The 21,014-nt window shown below is 39.1% G+C and overlaps 1 protein-coding gene across 4 annotated transcripts in view; it reads left to right on the forward strand.

Moving 5' to 3' along the window:
- srgap3 (SLIT-ROBO Rho GTPase activating protein 3) overlaps positions 1-20,774 on the forward strand; it is a 43,546-nt gene extending 22,772 nt beyond the window's left edge. The window contains exons 5-22 of one of the 4 annotated variants that reach the window (XM_077601977.1): positions 1,141-1,326; positions 3,528-3,656; positions 5,234-5,455; positions 6,063-6,164; positions 6,803-7,000; positions 7,132-7,216; positions 9,071-9,098; positions 9,875-9,977; positions 11,557-11,617; positions 12,142-12,219; positions 12,317-12,451; positions 13,364-13,469; positions 13,795-14,022; positions 14,165-14,238; positions 15,146-15,326; positions 15,770-15,916; positions 15,994-16,309; positions 16,931-20,774. In XM_077601977.1, the coding sequence (XP_077458103.1) occupies positions 1,141-1,326; positions 3,528-3,656; positions 5,234-5,455; positions 6,063-6,164; positions 6,803-7,000; positions 7,132-7,216; positions 9,071-9,098; positions 9,875-9,977; positions 11,557-11,617; positions 12,142-12,219; positions 12,317-12,451; positions 13,364-13,469; positions 13,795-14,022; positions 14,165-14,238; positions 15,146-15,326; positions 15,770-15,916; positions 15,994-16,309; positions 16,931-17,374 (2,823 nt within the window). In that variant the 3' untranslated portion in view covers positions 17,375-20,774. Of the gene's footprint in view, positions 1-1,140; positions 1,327-3,527; positions 3,657-5,233; positions 5,456-6,062; positions 6,165-6,802; positions 7,001-7,131; positions 7,217-9,070; positions 9,099-9,874; positions 10,435-11,556; positions 11,618-12,141; positions 12,220-12,316; positions 12,452-13,363; positions 13,470-13,794; positions 14,023-14,164; positions 14,239-15,145; positions 15,327-15,769; positions 15,917-15,993; positions 16,310-16,930 lie in introns of those variants that run through there. The other 3 variants (XM_077601975.1, XR_013300498.1, XR_013300497.1) reach the window with 3 other exon arrangements.
- Positions 20,775-21,014: the final 240 nt, after the last annotated feature.

Below are 21,014 nucleotides of genomic sequence, written 5' to 3' on the forward strand. Positions count from 1 at the left end.
TTCCCATTCTTCCTGGGGCATGGCAAACAAAGACGGGACTAAATGGAGCTTCTTCAAAGTCAAGCAATGAAAAATATTATTATCAGAGGCAGTTCTTAAGGAGACGAAAGGACCTGTAGTGCCTAAGTGTATATTATTTAGTGAATCACAGGAAGCCTGGTGTAGGAAACAAATGCTTCACACTGTTTATGTTGCCTGTCCAACATCCTGAGGGTCAAAATGCTTTTGGGATGTTTGATGATGCCACTCACATCTGGAAGCCAGTTTACAAGAGTGATGAAGATGCATATGGTTAAACTTAAACAAGGATGAAAACTGCTTTATCCTGTTGTCACCTTAGATACCGTTGAAGTATCTCAGCACTACTAGAAGGAGCGATTGCAAAGAGAAAAACATGATAAGATTCAAGCTTACTGAAGAGGCTGGATGCACGGTTGGATTGGAAGTATGACTTCCTGTATTCTGTTGAGAGTTTCCATGTGTGGTGACGTGTATTGCTGCCATATATTTTGGCCTGATTGATGCACCAGGCCACCGTGAAAGAGAATAGCAGGCACTGGAAAAAACTGAAGAATTTGGAAGATGACAGCTCTCAGAGACGCATTCTGTTCTGTAAATCATTGGATTGTCTTTTTTTTAAAGTGCCTCTTCATACTAATGGAGTCAAACTACAACACTCTAGTTTTAAATCGAACCACCTCCACATTGAACAACAGATTTGAATGGATAAATAATATTTAGTAGACTAAAAAGGTCTACTACTAAATAAAACTGCTGTAATTTTACCAGGTAAAATGTCAAATAAGAAGTCACATTAAAAAATATGATATATTCAAGTGATTGATTGGAAAATGTAGCAGCTGTATTCTTCTCTAAATATGTACCACAAGTCTTTTACTTTTGAATGCACTCTAATTTAAGACGCTCCCACTTAATAGAAAATCAATAGTATTTCGCAAGGATATATAGGCTGGACCTGAAACAGTGTTGCGAGTACCTGCGGTGTGTTTGCAGCCTGTCTGGAATCACTATAATCCTTATTTTATACTTTTAACACTTTCACCATCTGCAAAGGCAGTTGAGTCTGTCCAATGAGATGATGGTACAAGCATAATGTCATCCATTGTTGAACGCCTACAGGTGATGAAGACGTACCACATGTACCACACGGAAAGCATCAGTGCCGAGAGCAAGCTGAAGGATGCGGAAAAACAGGAGGAGAAACAGTTTAGCAAGTCGGGAGATCTCAACGTGAACCTTCTGCGGCACGAAGACCGCCAGTCCCGGCGCAGCTCTGTAAGAAAGATCGAGAAAATGAAAGAAAAGGTTGGTGTCTTCAGGCCATTTTAAAACTGCAATATATAAAAATGTTGAGTTCATCTCAAAAGTCAAACTGATATCGTAATTGGCTGATGGTGGAGGGGTGCGGGACATCCAATATTGGACAAAGAATGACAACTAACAATCGACTATTAAGATGGGCATATCTCGGTTTAACCTTTGAGAACTGTAAAATTAATATTTCTTTAATGTCTATTGAAAGATTACGCCCATTATTGAGTAATTGAACTGCAAATCTTATGCAATGCTCCTTTAAAAGCTATCAATTGACCAATTTCCCATAGATACTGTAATTTAACCATTAATTGCTTTCATGCATTCGGAACTATAAATGCAAAATATCAATTGGCACTCAAATATTTAAATTGATTGGACAGTTAAATTAACAACTGGCCGTCGAGCAGTAATTTTTGCACCACTGCTTTCGACGTGTACAGGCTATTTTTGCTTTGTATTAAATTTAGCCATCAAAATAAATGGGCAAATTCAAGGAGTATAAAGCATTAGCTTCTTGGCTTAGGCATTAATATATATATATATATATATATATATATATATATATATATATATATATATATATATATATATATATATATATATATATATATATATATATATATATATATATATATATATATATATATATATATATATATATATATATATATATATATATATATATATATATATATATATATATATATATATATATATATATATAAATATATGAGCGCGATAAAGAGCAGCAAACTATAGCACCGACTAAATTCTCTGAGGAGACTCCAAACTGAGCAAAAATTCTACTGCAGGAGAAAAACATTACCTTCAACAGTTTTCACTCAGGAGTTTCCTCTGGAATTTCCTTATGCAAATGAAATTCCCTTGATATATCAGGTGCAGGAAATCAAAAGGCTCAAAGGATGACACTTTCTGATTTATATAGGACGGTGCAGGTTTAGGAATTGAGCACTTTTTTATAAACCAGTGCAGCAATGAATATTCCACCTTTCTAGTCCTCTGTTTCTCAGCTATTGATATTGTGTTTGCACCACACTTTGAGGTGAAAATATAGCCTACTTAGCTACCTACCTATTGGTACGGTAGTTTCCTTTAAAGTGGCTTAATGATGTATACAAAGACCACAAGTGCATACAGTTAAAAAGTGAACAACCCTTGTACTATAAAGGGCAATTTCTTCTTGTTAGCCAATGAGTATTTTGTATTGTTTATCTCAAATTAAATAAGGCCCTAATATAAATCACTTGCATAAAACAAATCACTTTTTTTTTCCAACTATGAGACTGAGAACATCATTTTTAAGCACAGACAATGGCACAGGTCATAGTTGCATATACCCAACCTCCTTTGTGCTGGAGATAACAATTTGCCTGAGAAACCAAATAAAATGGTGGACAAAGTTCCTGAATGAGACAGTTTGAGCGATGAGTCTTTCTCAAGTTTTGTGTTGGAAGGCCACAGCAGTCTGCAGGCCTTACAGCCTAAACATTGTCTTCTGCATTGAAAGAAAATCAACATGTCAATTAGAATAAAGCGACAAAGAAGTCAATATGGGGACAAACTGTTGTCACACTTACATGTTCATAATACACACTTTGGTGTTATTGCACTCTTCGCGATAGTCTCTAATATTACCAGGCACTGGTAGCGCACAGCACGTTATTAGACAGTTATGAAGAAGCAAAAAAAATAAAATATTTAAAGTTAAATTTACTATACCTGGTCTAGTCTTCTTTTTGTTTCACATTTTGGCTTGGGCGAATTGGAACGGTCCTTCTTGAATGTGTCTTAAAGAAATAAAAAAATAAAAAGGATTATACACAAAAAATAATGAATGCTGTAGCTCCTGTTTTGTGTTCTGCGCACTGACTGCAGCAACTGGTAAAGTCGCAGCCTTTTTTTATCAGCATTGTACAGTCTCCTGAGTCCTGAGAAACACATTGATGACTAAACACGGGCCTGCCTGCTCCGCTTAACACATGACTAATGTAGATGCATCTTCCCTGGAGTGTTTCCAAACTTTCTGCTCCCATCTCAGCCTCTTTGAGGGTCCCAGAGCTTCAGCTGCCTGCAAACACATACACACACACACACACACACACACACACATCTGCCTCGATTTACCCAACTGATGTGTGTTTTTTCTTCATCTCTTCTCTCCTCTTCAGAGGCAAGCCAAGTACTCTGAGAATAAACTGAAGTGTACCAAAGCCCGCAATGACTATTTGTTGAATCTGGCTGCAACGAACGCCGTGGTGGCCAAATATTACATTCACGATGTTGCCGATATGATCGATGTAAGTATGTGACATATTTGTTAATTTGTCTTATATAAGAGTTATAATTGATTTCCTCAATTGTGCCGAGCTCCGTGTCTTCCCATGCTCAGCATGATGGCCACGTTGCAAATTATTTTATCCCTTACCATTGGTGGTTATCAAACACTCTTAATCAATCTCATTAAGGCCTTATGATAATTAATTTGAGTGAATCAATGCTTTTACTCCACATTATTGCCTTACGCTCTCTGGCAACAGCATTGGAAACATCAGCAGACTCTGTTGGATCCATTCCTCAACTGAAAAAATGTAAACATGGTTGTAGGTATCGACATGATAACTTAAATTGCCTTGTTAGATAGATGGACTAGATAAATTAGGTTTTCTTCCGTCTGTATGGTTGAAATCATTTGATAGAAACCTTTTTTCTCTCTAAATGCTATAGTTGCAGTGGCAACTACATTGATCCATCCGTTTTCTGTACATCTGGTCCTCATTATGGTCGCGGATGAGATGCAGTTGATCCCAGCGGATTTCGAGTTAGAGACAGATTGCTGCTTCAAATGGAGGGCACATTATTGATGAATAATTCCCCATCTTAAATGAATGAAAATCACAAGGAAAGTTATGAATACAAATACTAACAAACCCCTAAACAGAAATGTCACAAAGCGTTTATAATATATTCTTTAAAAAATATTTTGTCGCAATCGGACTAATTCCCATTAGGTAAGGCACATAGTATGTATGTTACGTGATGAAGTCAGTACTACACCAGCCTTGAACATCTTGGCACATCACTTGATAAGACTATTTGAATACTTCTGATGACAGTGTCAGAAGACTGTCATAATCCTGCCATGACATCTGTCGAAAAAATTAATGGATGCTTAATGCAGATGCCATTAAGTGTTGTAAACCCAATGAGGTCCCCTAACCCTAACCCTGACCTTAAGCAATAGATATAGAAGCTGTATCCAAATGAACTGAACTTGCAAAATCAAAATGTTTCAATGGAAACACATAAATCGTCACACCCCTAGTTTAACATAATATGGTTGGGGGGGGAAACTAAGAGAAAACTGTAAATTTCTTTCGCTGAGTCAGTTTCTACTTTCATTTGAGTATCTTATTTGGGCTACATCAAAGTAAAGAGAGTTAACGAGCGCTAAGGAGGGTTTGCTTAGTGATTTATACACAACTGACACCCCAGACCCCAGCTCTCTTTAAAACTCCTCCAAAACATCATTTTGCTTAATTGGACTACTTCATACAGCTCAGTGTAATACGTCTCTGTAAATATCCCTGGTGTCCTACTAGGCTAATTCTGATAGGGATGTGAACTACTTTTTTTGGAAGATCAACTTGGGACCAAATGTAAATCTGGCATTGAAATGCTTCCCTTTTTTTTAACTGGTTACCTGTCTCTCTGTGTGCTATACGACTGACTGGTGACCAGTCTAGGATGTACCCTGCCTTTTCCCCAAAGTCAGCTGGGATTGGCTCCAGGACCCCACGGCCCTGACCCGGATAAAGAGTGTCTAAAATGAATAAAGGAATGGATGAAGTTTATGTCTTAATATTTGTCTATACAGTGCTGCGACCTGGGATACCATGCTAGCTTGGCTAGGACATTTAGGACCTATTTGTCCGCGGAGTACAACCTGGAGACGTCTCGCCACGAGGGACTCGATGTCATCGAGAATGCAGTGGACAACATGGACTCTCGCAGTGACAAGCACAAGCTCATGGATATGCATAACCAGGTGTTCTGTCCCCCTATGCGCTTCGAATACCTGCCACACATGGGTGATGAGGTAAGATAATCACAGTACTTTGTTTTAATTTATACCAAAATAAATATCCCTTACTCATCAGGAAAATGAAATCTCATTTTATTAGTCGTTGGTGGCCAGCCAATACCAGGGCACAAGGAGACGGACAACCATTCACGTTCACACTCATATCAATGGGGTAATTTAGTGGCCAACCATCCTAACATGCATGTTTTTGTGACGTGGGAGGAAACTGGAGTACCCAGAGAAAACCTACGTAAGCCTGGGTAGGACATGCAAACTCCCCACAGCAAAGGTTGGACCTGGGATCGAATCTAACCACTCTTAACTTTAAATACTCTTTTTTTGAAATTCTGTCAACATGCATTTATTTATAGGCAGAGAGTTGGATATTGAGATCTGTAATATAGTAACTCTCAACCTCCAAGGCATCTGTTGAAGCAATTTATCCATTTTCATTTCAGAAATGGTAACAAATTTCTTTTTTTTACTGGATCCAGGATAGTAACCGTAACCAGACTGGTACTCACTTGATGTGAGCTTGAAACACTTGTTCTGACACTTCTACTGACCAGCGCGGTGATTACCGTCCATCTGTTAACGAACGCTTTACTGCTTCTTCTACTAGGTGTGCCAGGTGAGTGCCCAGCAACCCGTCCAGACTGAGCTCTTGATGCGCTATCATCAACTACAATCTCGGTTGGCTACACTGAAGATTGAAAATGAGGAGGTGAGGATTTACGACATGCTTTGTGTGTCTCTATCACCCACCCATCCCTTCCAACACCACCTTCCCCCTGACAGTGAAAGGTCTGCCTGCTTTTCCCTTGAGTCACGGAGCAAAACCACATCACCATCTGTCCTCATTGCAATTACTTTTCGCTGACCCTCCCACTGCTGGAACTGAGAATTTATTTAGTGCCTTGTCACAGTGCCATTGTTGTTTTCTGTATGAAAATATGCGTTATGATGATGAAGAGGGCTTTCTCATCAAAATGCGACAGACACAAAGGTGCAAATGGAGGTGATAATAAACTGTGTTCCTGTGCCAATTGCTATGGCTTTCTCCCTTTCCCGCATCTATTAAATGCAATAACGGATGAGGTGTGCCATTACTGGAAATAAGCTTTATCAATCTGCACCATGCTCAAAAAATTGTGTGGGTATGCACTCATCCATTTTAACCATTTCCTTTTTTCTTCAGATGTAAATTGCTATTCATTTCACTGCAATGCAAATATATGTAATCTCACCCTTGGAAAATAAGTTGACTTGTTATGTTGTCTTCTTTTATTCGTATCAGAGGCTAATCAGGCATCACTTCATTTCACATCTGCTTTCTTTTTTCATGCCCCCTTTTTGGTGCAGGTAAGAAAAACCTTGGATGCCACCATGCAAACGCTACAAGACATGCTGACGGTGGAAGATTTCGACGTGTCAGACGCCTTCCAACATAGCCGATCTACTGAATCCATCAAGTCCCTGGCCTCTGAATCCTACATGAGCAAGACAAATGTAGTAAAGAGGAGGGCTAACCAACAGGAGACTGAAATGTTTTACCTCTCAGTGAGTTCATATAATGCTTTTACAGCATCACGTTTCAATTAAACACGAAAAAAGATAAAATTATCCATTTCCGTTAACTTTGTGCGATTAAAGGGCCCTTTGGTTATTTTCCTTTTAATCTCTCTCCTTAGAAATTCAAGGAGTACCTGAATGGTAGTAACCTCATCATTAAACTGCAGGCCAAGCATGACTTACTAAAGCAGACTCTTGGCGAAGGTAAGTGACCCTCACTATCGCTACAATTGCTGCCTTCAGGGTTAAAGCGGGTGCAGGTTTTATCTAATGATGGGCATCAGGGAAGGAAGTTAGAAACAGATTAATTATCATTGCAGCAAGACAAAATTTGGATGCAATAATGTTATTATTATCATGAGTCACAGTTTATTGATCCCATTTTAAAAATACACCTCAATATTACATCTTTACTTCTTTAAAAGACACCTAAAAATAGAAGTTCCATCCGGGTTGAAGATACTACTCCTTAGACATGAACATTCGTTGTTAGCATTGACCTTGTAAAGTGAGAGGTCATTTTTAATGCCCAGAGTAAGACACGTGACCTCCTGTGCGATTCTAAGAGTATGTTAAAATGTGACGTAGTGGCAAATTTTAATGCAGGTGGAATACATTTTAACAGTATAACAGCACATTCACAGAATAGTGTGACACAGCAAACAGGAGAACATTAAGCAAATTTAAAAATAAACATAATTGTGTATGACAATGTGACTTAGTACCATTTGGGGGAAAAACTTTTTTTTCTGTTTTCATTGCCTTTAAAATACAAAAGATCACACAGGGATTGGTTCTTTTGTTCCTTGCCACTCCCATGGGTGCTCAGTTCAACTCAGCCATGAGTGTTTTATGCCTAATCAATCAGGGTCTAGCGCCATATCTGCAGCTGCTCTTGCATTAGGCTCTTCCCTAATAGACCAGCATGTCAAACAGCTGATGATCCATTTAATTACTTGATAACAAATTCTTTCCTTCTGTTTGTTGAGCTCTACTGCAAACACCTAACCCACACACTATACAGTAGTTCCCATCCAACTTTGCGCAGATTTGCGTTTGTTTACCTCTGTGGCGGAGCAGTAGAGAGCACATGAACCCGGCATATGGTGTCTCTAGGTACCACCCACGTTTAATTATTCATGTTATCAATCAGTGCTGCGATGTGCTCATTAGCTCGCCGCTTCTTGTCCAAACTGTCGCATCTGTGCAGGGCTGTTTGTATGTATATCAGGGGGTACAAGATGAAACTGCATGCTGTACGGATCCTAATAAAGACATCGTGTCAAGCAGACATGCACCTGTGGTTTTATTAACTCATTTCATTGTGTTGTGGGTAAAAAATGATCATCACCATCCTCAGATTATTTTCATACAAATGAGATTTGAAACCCTAACTGGCTCATAGGTGAGCCAAGGATGTCTGTATAGTTTTGGGATGTTTACAATGTGTGAGCGCGTTGATCAGGGATAAACATGGTAATCAGACAGTTGAATAATGTGTGGGAATTGTGTTACTGTTTGGCCCCGTATGCCACAATGATGTATAGAGAAGTCCTTCGTGTAAAGAGAAAATGTTGAAGTACTCTGCCATTATTGCTTTTGTTTTGCATGGACTCCCATCCAGCTGACACACCAAATTCAAGAGAAACCACTTGGATGTTGGTACAAAAAAACCTATGAACATTTACAAAATATATATTTTCCCGCACTTGAACAAAATGAGAACATTAACAAGTTTCTTAGAGCAGTGTTAAGTGCAGATATAGAAACACACAATATAAATATGAAGTGGTTATAACAAAGGAATCAATGAAGCAGCAGAGTCATTGTTCAGTGTCACCATGGCTAGACCCCCTTCCGCTGTCGATGTGACCGCCTCCCCCCACATCCTCCACATCCCCTGAGGCTTTATCGTCTACTTCTCAATAGCATTGGGCAACCGATGGCCCTATTGGTGCTCCATTTGTCCTTCTCAGGTTGGACACTGCAGTTTCTTTAATATATTCTCTTCCTGCACTAATATAAAACATTTGCCTCTTGTGTGTGTCTTTTCCTCAGGGGAAAGAGCTGAATGCGGAACCACAAGGTAAATTCAGATCAGTTTTCAAAGAATTGGTTTATTTCATTATTCCTGGATGTTAAGAATATTTAGTGGTTCCAAAGACAAATAATTTTTCCACTTAAAAACAATTCCTTTGGTTTTTTAATGGTTTTAAAAACTCAAGAGTAACATATTTAGGGATACCTGCACAAACAGACCTATTTCAAAAGTTCTGCCTGACAATATTTTTATTTTTGTGGAATGTTGTGGTCCAGAACGAACTCATTAGGTGTTTTTATGATATTTTTTTTCTCCCTGAAGATTTGGTTGAGTTTTAAAAATCCTTTTCAATGGCAGGGAAGTATTTGTACATTTTTCGTTTTGGCTCGGCCCCTATCCCTTTGAGTAGTGGGGGGAACCCTCTAATCTATATGTAAATTGTATTAAAACATTGTGTCATAATAGTCCTCCTGTTTCTCCTTAATACAGCCAGGAGCACTGATGTAAATCATTCAGACATTTTTTATTTTTTTTTCCCCCCACATCCCTGACAGAAATGCTTTTTCGTCCAGTGGGATGCCCCATATTTCCATTTTACGGGTCATTGATTTGATCATTAATTTGTGTTGTTTTTGCAAAATCACACATTCTGTTGTATGGCTATATCTTGGCTCATTTCCATTTTTACACTCAGAGTAAATTAAACCTTTTATTTTGTGTTTGCTGAGTTAAATACTGAATTTATGCTGGGATAGACATATTTAGGATCACCTTTTCTAACTATTATTGCGATGATATTCCTTTTGTCCATCGTTTCCCAGGCCCCCCACCCTCCCCCCTAAGCCCCAGAAAATGCGGAAGCCTAGACCGCGCTCCGTCTATAACCATAAGATGTTTAATGGCAATTTGGAGACCTTCGTCAAGGTACCCTCTTGTGGTGGTAGTGTATGCCTGAACAGCCCTCGAGGGAGTGGTGGTCTCATCTTCTTTCTCTTCCTCATTTTGGCCTTTTGTTCCACCGTTTTAGCGCCGCTCTTTGTCATGACGTAACCTTTGATTAACCTCTAATCCTCTTCCTCCCTTCTGTGGTGCAGGAGGAGCGGCAGTTGGCTGTCTCTTTATTCACACACAATTTACTGTCTATGGCTCACAAATCCGGTCACTTATTTGCTTGGAAGGAGACATCTTGCTTTGTCCCTCACTGCACATGTGGCTTCCCTGTTGTTCACTCCTTGCGCTTCGCCTCCATTACCTCGCCAGCTACTTCCTCTTCTAACTATTTGCTCTAACTTTGTGCTTTTTGCCCTCCTCTTTCTGCTATATCTCACTATGCTATGCGGCCCTTCCCAGAGGGAGACGGAATGCCCGTGCTCGCATCCAGGTACCTCTCTCGGAATATGCACATACTAGCTACTCCATTAGGCACACTTCCAATCAGATCCAGAGTTGTATAAACACTTATATAGATGATGTTTCGTTTAATTAAATATTTTCATGTTAATGTGTCTATGGTAAATAGCATATAACTGCCCACCAGGTGTTTTTTTTCTTCCTCACTATCAGTATTAAGTGCTGTAGTAAACAAAAACAAATAGAACTCGCATAAGAATATGAGGTTGTGATGGCACATCGTTGCTCAGATTTGAATTCCAGAGACGAACCACATAGAATAAAACCCTCAATCACTTCACATACTCGTTACTTGGCATGAATAAAACAATCGGGGGAAAATGTAACTCCTTTATAGCTCTCATTTAAGTCTTCTAAATATTAGAATTGTGTCCCTGGAATGAATTAGCGCACATTTGCAAACTGTAGCCACCATAATTTTTTTGCTACGTATTTTTTTCCACATTAGTATTATATAATTTAGTACTGAAGAGGATACATTATAACAGGGTAGAAACTGAAAAATACTCCTTACTCGTGTGTTTTTTCCAATTTCAAAAATAGTTTGTGAATCCCATAAGTTGGTAGGTTTTTTTTTAATTATAGAAGACACAATAGATTGTCCATATATCTTTTTTGGATGCCACAGCCAAACGTTACTATACATCACCATTCATGGACTTTGACAAGGTAATGATGCCAGCATGACAACATAGGTACTAAAATAATGTAGATTTCTGGTTTGAACCAATAGCGTTATGTGAAAAGTCATCAGAAAATTAACTACTCAGAGTGTAGAAAAACTCAAAAGAAAATATTTTGCGCAGGAACAAAGTATGTTCTTCTTGCCACTGGAGTGTAAAAGAAATGATAAATCTATATCCACTGATTCCAGATGTATGCACATACTGTATATTTAAGTGTGTCAGTACTACTTGCATTGGAGGTCATATGTTTATGCATTGATGAATCTGATGTTGTGTCTAATGAGAATTCTTGCTAAGCCCAATAACCTACTTGCTGCACTTTGCTTTTTTTTAAAGCAAACAACTTTATTTTCTTCCAAATATGCCAATCCTCAAAATGCAGTAAAATATTTTTTTTTTTATTCCAGGATTCAGGTCAACCCATTCCACTTGTGGTAGAGAGCTGTGTCAGATACATCAACCTCTATGGTAATACGTTATGCTACTATTTCTCTCAGGCTAAATTACAAATGATAATACTGAAAGAGTTTGTTTGGTGAACTGTTGGATGGAGCAGTCTACTGTTTGTAGATTCACAAATAGCTGCCGGCACACAGATCTGGCCTGCTCTCCTGGGATTAGACACGCTTGTAACATGGGATCACACACACGCAAACACACACACACACACGCATGCACAAGAAAACCAACTCCCACTCTCCTCCTTTTAAAGCCCCAGCCGGTTTACCTTCACATCTGTCTTCTGCTCATTGCTCTTGCCTGCAGGCCTCTCCCCTGGATCTGGACCTAATGAAACTCCAGAAAACTGATTAGTAGTCCTCTAAGTGGAACCACATGCTAGTCCCTCACGAGGGGCCCCATGCTGGAGAAACAAATAAATAAATGAAATGAAAGATCTCCCGACATGTTCAGATTATGATGCTCACTCCATGTTGTGTGTTGAACGGGAAATGGCAGTTTGCATAATTCTATCTGCAATGGATTTCTTCTAGGCCTGCAGCAGCAAGGCATTTTTAGAGTTCCGGGATCACAGGTGGAAGTCAACGATATTAAAAATTCATTTGAAAGAGGTGAGTCACTTCTCAGTGTCACGTCAAGTATCATTTAGCTGTTTCCGCACCCCTGTCAAATGTCAGCACTGAATCTCCATTTGTTCCTTTTCAACAGGAGAAGATCCCTTAATAGATGACCACAATGAGCATGACATCAACTCAGTGGCTGGGGTGCTTAAACTCTATTTCCGAGGCCTGGAGAACTCCCTCTTTCCAAAAGAGCATTTCCTGGACTTCATCTCGACCATCAGTGAGTCACAAAACGTTCAAAGCCATGGCGGCTGTATACATGTGTGAGTCTGTGTTTGTGTGCAATCAAAATAGCCAAAACGAAAAGCACAATGTTTCCAAGAATCTCAGTTAGTGCAAAAAATGAGAAGTCAACACATGGAAGCAATCTGAACACCAGTGCTCCCTGCGTGAAACTTACTAGAGAGCCAGTAGGAAGAGAGAGATGTAATGAATGTATCACAAGTTGGAAGGCGGAATGGTGTATCTATTTAAATGCTAAACAGCCTAGCTATAATAGAGTGGCACTCAGTCTAAACAGTAATGACGGATTGTATTTACTGCTTTGTTATTGTTCAGACACACTTTAACTGTATTGTATGAATTGTACAATAATCAAATGTGGGATAGACTAAATAAATCTACCATGAAGCTAAATGAGGTAATCAACTCAACTGTCATTATGATAGAGTTCAATATAACTGCAATAATAAACATGGCGTTAGTCTTTGATCATCTGTATGGACTTCAGTTTTTGGAAACATGTGGTCATCATAATTAGGGGATGAAACTGAAAAAAATATTAGAATACGTTTTGATTTAAACGATGTGACATCCTTCATGGGCTAATGAATCGGTATAACTATACATTTTACTTTGAATATAATTACCTAGAATATTTTAGACTATTGTCTGGTTATCTGTTATAATAAGTGTGACAAAAGCACAGCTTCTCTAGTCCTCTTTTTGAATGCAATGCTACAGTTACATACAGTATTGGGAATTCAATTCTTAATTGTAAAACAGGGGTGTCCAAACTTATTCCTTATTAAAATGTAGGGTTACAACCTGAAGGCTTTTTATCATTTAAATTATTTGTCTCCTTTTTTTTAAATATAATCTCCATCAGCATTAATATCGCTGTATTTTTCAGAGTTGGAGTCGGGAGCGGAGAGAGCACATCACATCCAGCAGATTGTTGTGACGCTGCCTCGAACCATCATCATTGTCATGAGATACCTTTTCGCTTTTCTTAATCAGTAAGATTTTTTCCCATTTCTTTCTGGCACAAGTCTCTTCTTTGCATTCTAACCCTTTGACATATACATAATATGGACAGAATGATTCAGGCATCTACTACTGAAATAACAGGGGATGTCGTGGGTAGAATGTCTAACTATACATTTTGGGTTTAAAGGTCTTTTCACACTATCGGTTAACAGGGAGGGGGTGTTCCCGGCAGCCTGTAAGTGCTTGTGGTCATACCGGATAGAGCACATCCAGAAATGTTTCAGTTGCGGGTTAAATTTCTGTTTTTGACCATACACAAGACGCTGTGGGTTAATAACGATGTTTGTTTGTTAGTCTATCCCAATATAGTGATGAGAACATGATGGATCCATACAACTTGGCCATTTGCTTTGGTCCTACGCTGATGCCCATTCCTGACAGCCAGGACCCAGTGTCATGCCAGGCGCATGTAAACGAGGTCATCAAGACTATCATTATCCACAATGAAGTCATCTTTCCGAGTCTACGTGAACTGGACGGCCCAGTCTATGAAAAATGCATGACCGGGGGAGAGGAATACTGGTCAGTGAACTTATAAAATCAGTCAACATCATAAACAAACTAAAATGTACTTTTAACACCTAATTGCATTGGTTATCTCCAAATTTACATATAATTAGCTCCTTAATCTATTAGTTAAGCCTTTTCTTTTCTTCCATTGCAGTGACAGCCCTCACAGTGAGCCAGGAACTCTTGATGAAATTGACAACGGAACTGAACCACACACAAGTGATGAAGGTCAGCACCATTACAACAGTCATCCTAATAATCATTTGATCTAATCAGAAACAGTTTTTTTACTGAAGTTGCACAATATCATGAATATACTCACCAACCTACCTACCTAATTTTTTTTGCAGACTGTAGTTATTTCAAATTACTCCTTATCAGGAATCTGAACTCATTTATGAATGTGTTGTCTTTTTTTCGCATGTGTGTGTGTGTGTAGGCGGCACATGTACATGTGGCATAACACTTTTGGGTGTTCTCTAAGTTATGTCAGAAAAAATTGGCAAATTTGTATATTCATTTATTCATTCATTCATTTTCCGTACCGCTTATCCTCACAAAGGGGGTGCTGGAGCTAACTACGGGCACCAGGCAGGGGACACCATGAATTGGTGGCCAGCCAATCGCAGGGCACAAGGAGACCGACATCTATTCACACTCACGCTTATAACTAGGGGCAATTTAGATTGTTCAACCAGCCTACACTGCATTTTTGGGGGATGTGGGAGGAAACCGGAGTACCCGGAAAAATCCCACGCAAGCTGGAATCGAATCCTTGATCCTAGAACTGTGTGGGGGCCGACACGCTAACTGCATTTTTTTACACTTTGAAAACTTCTCGAAAATCCAGTTTTTTTTAAGTATTAATTTCTAAATGCTTCACACATCTTATTACAACAAACCCCAATTCATCAAATGCAAATGAATTTTTACTCAAATGTAGACCATGATTCTGTCTCATTTGGTTAAGATACACCCTGAGTTTTGTCAAATGCTACATTACTTAACTATTACTGACCTCTTCTGGTGGGGATACGAATAGGGGTTAGACTACACTTCATATCTGTAATTCTACATTGAGATTCAATGGAATCTTTTGAAACTTTTTGTGTATTTTTTTAAAATGTATTTCCAGAAGTTGAACAAATTGAGGCCATTGCAAAATTTGACTACGTGGGCCGAAGTCCTAGAGAGCTGTCCTTTAAGAAAGGAGCCTCGCTGCTTCTCTATCATCGCGCATCTGAGGACTGGTGGGAGGGTCGACACAATGGTGTGGATGGTCTGATCCCTCATCAGTACATAGTGGTGCAAGACATGTAAGTGACTTTTATTGCATACGCCATACGCACTCAAAGATATATTCAAATGCCATATTTATGTCTAAAATGCCTTTCCTATTTCTGCATCCTCACCCTCTTGCTACTATGACAACGTAATTTCCCGAATACGGGATGAATAAAGTTATCCAATCCAATCCAATAATAAATATGTGCATGTGCCTGAACTTAGATACAGGCCATGTTTCATTTATAAGAAGTCACTGTCCGCTGTCCACCCATTTGCATTTATTTTGTTATTATGACTTTTATCTTAACTACTGCCGTGGGTGCCAGTGTACTGTAGACTTCATTCTGGTAGCATTTAAAGTCGAGCAGTAGTCATAGTACCAGTAGTAACCATTCACACTTGCAGCCACAGCTAAAAACACGTTTGCACTGCATTTCAACCTATACTGACTCCCATGCTACTACTCCTTCAGGGATGATGCCTTCTCAGACAGCCTCAGTCAGAAAGCAGATAGTGAAGCCAGCAGTGGGCCAATCATAGATGAAAAAGGTTCATCCAGAAATGATGGCCCCTCACCATGCGATCAATCACCGGATTATAGCTTTGGAGTCATGGGCAGGTCAGTAGAATCAATGTTGTCTTGTTAAGTCATTGGTTTCTTATGTGGCAATATGTGTGGTTGATGCCTCGCCATAGGGTCCGATTGCGTTCCGACGGAGCAGCAATTCCACGGCGCCGCAGTGGTACAGACACTCAGAGTCCAACCAGAGTGCCTGACACTCCACCGCGGGCCACTGCCTGTCCCAGCAGCCCCCGTAAGATGTCCATCAACAAGGCACACATTGAAAGCCCAGAAAAAAGGCGACTTGGGACCTTTGGCAGTGCGGGAAGTATAAACTATCCGGACAGGAAGGCCTATCCTGAGGGCCATCCGTTGAGGCCCATGTCAGGGGCCACTCGTCACAGCAGCCTTGGAGACCATAAAGCTCTGGAAGCTGAGGCGCTAGATGAGGTGAGACTCAAATTTCAATTATCACTTCTGGTGTTTATTGTGAGTTTATGTTCTATCTATGTCACTGTGTCAAAGTGGCGGCCCAGGGGCCAAATCTGGCCCGCCGCATCATTTTGTGTGGCCCGGGAAAGTAAATCATGAGTGCTGACTTTCTGTTTTAGGATCAAATTAAAATGAAGAGTATAGATGCATATTAAATTTCCTGATTTACCCCCTTTTAAATCAATAATTGTCATTTTTTAATCATGTTTTTCTGTGTTTTTAGTTCGAAAATCATTTTGTAAAATCTAAAAATATATATAAAAAAACTAAAATAAACATTGTTTTAGATCTATAAAAAACTGAATATTCAGGGCTTTCAATCCAGTTCTTTTAATCCGTTTATTAAAAAAAAATCTAAATATTATATCTAAAATGGTCCGGCCCACGTGAAATCAAGTTGACGTTAAAGGGCCCGCGAACCAACCCGAGTCTGACACCCTTGATCTATGTTATGTTCACTCTATAATCGGGTCAGTTTGTGCTGACTTCAACGATTGCATTCCTTGATGAATTCATAATGTTAACTCCATGATTAGTCCTAGCTGTTTTCACGCTTATAGCTGTTCTTTTCTCATGCAGGACATAGAGAAGACCATGACCACAGCACTACATGAGCTTCGCGAGCTAGAGCGACAGAACTCTGCCAAGCAGGCCCCTGATGTGGTCCTGGACACCCTGGAACCCATGAAGAACCCAGTAAGCTCCGAGCCAGCCAGCCCCTTGCACACCATAATGATCCGTGACCCAGACGCAGCCATGCGGCGGAGCAGCAGTTCCACATCGGAGATGATGACAACCTTTAAGCCGGCGCTCTCAGCCCGGATCGCCGCCGGCACTCAGTTGCGCCCCCCGCCACTGAGGCCGGTGTGGCCCCCACCCACTCAGAATCGCACAAGCAGTTCCAGTTCTTCTGGGGTGGGCAGTCCAGCCGTAACGCCCACTGATAAAATGTTCCCCAATAATACAGCGGCCGGTTCTGGCATGAATTTGTCCGATAGTGCTGACAAATCTGGTACCATGTAGCAAAGGTCAAATAAAAGGGCTCGAAATAGGCCTGGAAATCATTGGGTAATATATTGGCTATTGATTTAATTTGGATAACACAAGTGAATGCTGAGTGAACAGAGACATTTCCTACAGCTCAGGGAGATGACAGTCCAAATGATAAAACATTTGATTAAAAGTTCACGGTGAGTAAAAGCTGCAGATAAGTCATGCTTCAATCAGCAACTCTTTAGTTTCCACTGTTAAGTTTAGCTTTACAGATGTCATGGCTGCTCTTCAGGTGATGTTTACTGCCCTGTATGAAATGTCAGGGTGGGAGATGTAATTACTTTTCACTGTTAATTTGTTGACGAAATAGGGGAACTGGTACTGTATAATATCAGGATTTTCAAATTACTATATAGTATATGGGAGGGGGGGGAAATAAGGTGCAGATGATTTTCCTGTAAAACAGCCTATTGCCGGTCACATCGTTTAGCTTTCCAAATGCTCCGGGCAATATGCCACAAACTGTTTTTTTTTTCAATCTGTTTTCTGCCTGACTTCACTCGTATCTGTAGGAACTCCCTGAAGTGAAGCGTTGCTATGGCGATGCAGATAGGGAGAGGGCTGCAGAGGTGCGATAGTTTCAAGCTTTGCCTTCTCTGGAACTATTTCTAACCACAATGCATTTGCATAACATTGTATCACTTTTTACCTCAAGGCCATATTACAAAATCTGTTACCAATGAGTCAGATTCTGGACATTTGGACTTTGGACCCTACCCAGTGCACTTTTACTACATCAAGTGGACTGGTGAAGACAGGGTTAAGGTTAGAATATGCGCCCTGTATATGAGAGATCCAAGGAATGCTTCCAGTAATTGTTCAAATCCTATAGTATTTGTGTAAATAGTGTGGGTGTTTTATTTTGCTCGGTGTTTTAATTTTGTATACACTTAATACATAAGAGGGAGATGGTTGACAAAAGGGTACTTGCAAATGTCAACTACAAAGACCTACAAAGAAGCTCAGTATATTTGGTAAAGTGCATCCAGAAAATAAGGTAGACAAGGGGCAATAGGCACCAAGTCTTGCTAAACTACAATATAATGTGCCATATCTTTGCTGCTGTGAGTAGGGACATTAAACCATTCATCCCACATGTTTCCTGGCCAATTGGGGATTAGATGGCGAGGTTTGTGACCTTAAATTTAGAATTGGGACTTAATGCTCCATGGAGTCTAAAGCTTCCTGCTCCTTTCCTTATACACATTTTATTATGTTACAGCCCCATCAAAGATTTGTAAAAGCAACCATATTAAAATTATGAAAAAAATGTTTATAAATTATTTTCCAATCCACTATTCATGGGGAAATACGTCATATAAAACTATTCATGTACGCAAGTATTCATAACCTTTTGCTCAATACGTCATGCACCAGTGGAAGAAATTTCAGCCTCAAGTCTTTTTTTTTTCTTTTTAACATGTCATGAGGTTGGCTCACCTCTTTATAGACAATTTGCAACTTTTTGGTACTTGTGATCGCTTAGGTTATTTTCAAATCATTCCCTAAAGTTTGCATATTATCATAATGTGGTGGTGTGTGTTGATTTTTGAGAGTAACATTTCATTTTGATTGATTAGGCTGCTACATAAATTGTGTAAAAGTGAAGTTCTATGATCACTTTCAGAATGCATCTGCTACTATTCTAATTGCTGGATTGGTTTGCTTTTCTCTGTTGAAGATCATAATTTGAAAATTTTGAAGAATATCATGCCACCAAAATGTAGAAGTATTTACGCATTTAATCCACCCCATAGTAATGAGATCTGCAATTTTAATCCACCCTTTCAACAAAGACTTTGCATGTTCTCCCCTTTCTATCGTTTTTTTTCTGGATATTTCGGCATCGTTTTACATTACAAAAAGATTTTAGTCTAATTCAAAGGATGACATTTTCCAGCGTTTGAATGGCTGCCAAACAGTTCATAATGTAGCCCGGTCAGTTGACATATTCTCCATTTTATGACGTGCAACATTGGCAAGTAGAAGCAGTACAGAAAATGAATGACGTCTTACTGCTTGATTTATAAACAGCAAATTAACTAGATATGACACATTGCTTTAAAAAAGCAGACACAGTGCCATACTGGCATTTAAGTTGGATTTATTTATAATGTCACTACAAAGATGTTCTGAAGCACCATTTATTAATGAAGTTGTTATGCTCTGATTTCCTTTGGAGTGTAATGACTTTTTTTCTCTTGTCATCTCATACATCTCTGGCATCAGCATCCTAATGAGCCTGTCTGTTGTGCATGCCTTCTGCTGTAATATCAGCGCTAATTAAAAATAAAAGCTTTTATGATTGGCTTTTGCAGATGTAAACAACATTCATTTTACTCAAAATGTCTTTGATTTTCTCCAGGCTTATTATCGTAGGCTTAAAAAAAAGTATCCGCTTCTAGCAGTTCTCAAATAAGTAAATATGAAATACTCAAGCATGCAAGCCAAATCCAAGTAAAATCCATCACAGCTTTCTCCAGTTATACAGCTCATTTGTAAAAAAAAGATGTTCCGTGCTGAACTGTACTTCAGTTAAACAAGACTTTGCACCTATTAAATTGTATGTACAAAATATACGAACTTTCCTAGGGGAACATGAACATGACAAGAGAATCATGTTAGACTGTTTTATTTATACAGTAATGTGCAAATGGAGCTGGACAGCTTGAGTGCCTTTTGTGCACCACTTTTTGTTTTGTTTTTAATTTTGTAGTTACATTTTTAATACGTTGTCTATTAGTTGTCATATTTATTATGAATGTTACTTTTCTATTAGAACTTTTTATTGCTGGTTCTGCAATAATTTGTCCAGGGTCATTATGAACTAGTCCTTTTCAGTGCAGGGTCAGAGGGGGGGAAAAAGGAGATTTCAACCACTATGCACCTAAACTACTGGTTTCCAAGGCCAGTAGGTTCTTCTCCGAATATTTATTGCATCTTGTTGTTTTCCGGTGATGTGTCTGTGCTGTGCCTGAGCCATAAACTCACATTATTTCCCTTCTCATACAAAACAAACAAATTGGGGTATTGATGGCAAGCAAACGCATAAATGAGGGATATTACTTGTAGAGCTTAAGGCACATTGTTCCTCTGTGTTTTCCTTACATGTCATGTAAAAGGTCATTTTCTCTACAGAAATGGTTGCTGAGCAGTTGCATTATTATGCTGATATGATATTAAAAGATGAAATGCTAAATATACAAAACATTGCTGTAAGAGAGACGAATGTTTTTGTGTAGTTGTGATGGCGGCGTGTGAGTTGTCAATTATCTCTTTTATCTGTTTGTCTTGTGGTGAGTGTCTGGTCAGTTAGAAGCCTGTGATATACCTTACCACTAAATGGATGTTGAAAATATGTGCATCCAAATAAAACCATTATTGTTCATGGTTTTGGTTTGGGCATTTTTTTTAAATCTGATTTTAACTTCACTATAATATCCGCTATATTTGTGCGCATTTGAATAAAACAATGCAATCCAAGAGATTAAAAATAAAACCTAAACAGTACACAATACCACTTTAAAAGGATTTTTGCAGATTTTGTATATCGCTTTGGAGGGGAAAAACTCATCATAATGAACAAAAGTATATTTATATCAAGGCTGGG

Source organism: Stigmatopora argus, chromosome 6, assembly GCF_051989625.1.
Source record: "Stigmatopora argus isolate UIUO_Sarg chromosome 6, RoL_Sarg_1.0, whole genome shotgun sequence".
NCBI lineage: Eukaryota > Metazoa > Chordata > Actinopteri > Syngnathiformes > Syngnathidae > Stigmatopora > Stigmatopora argus.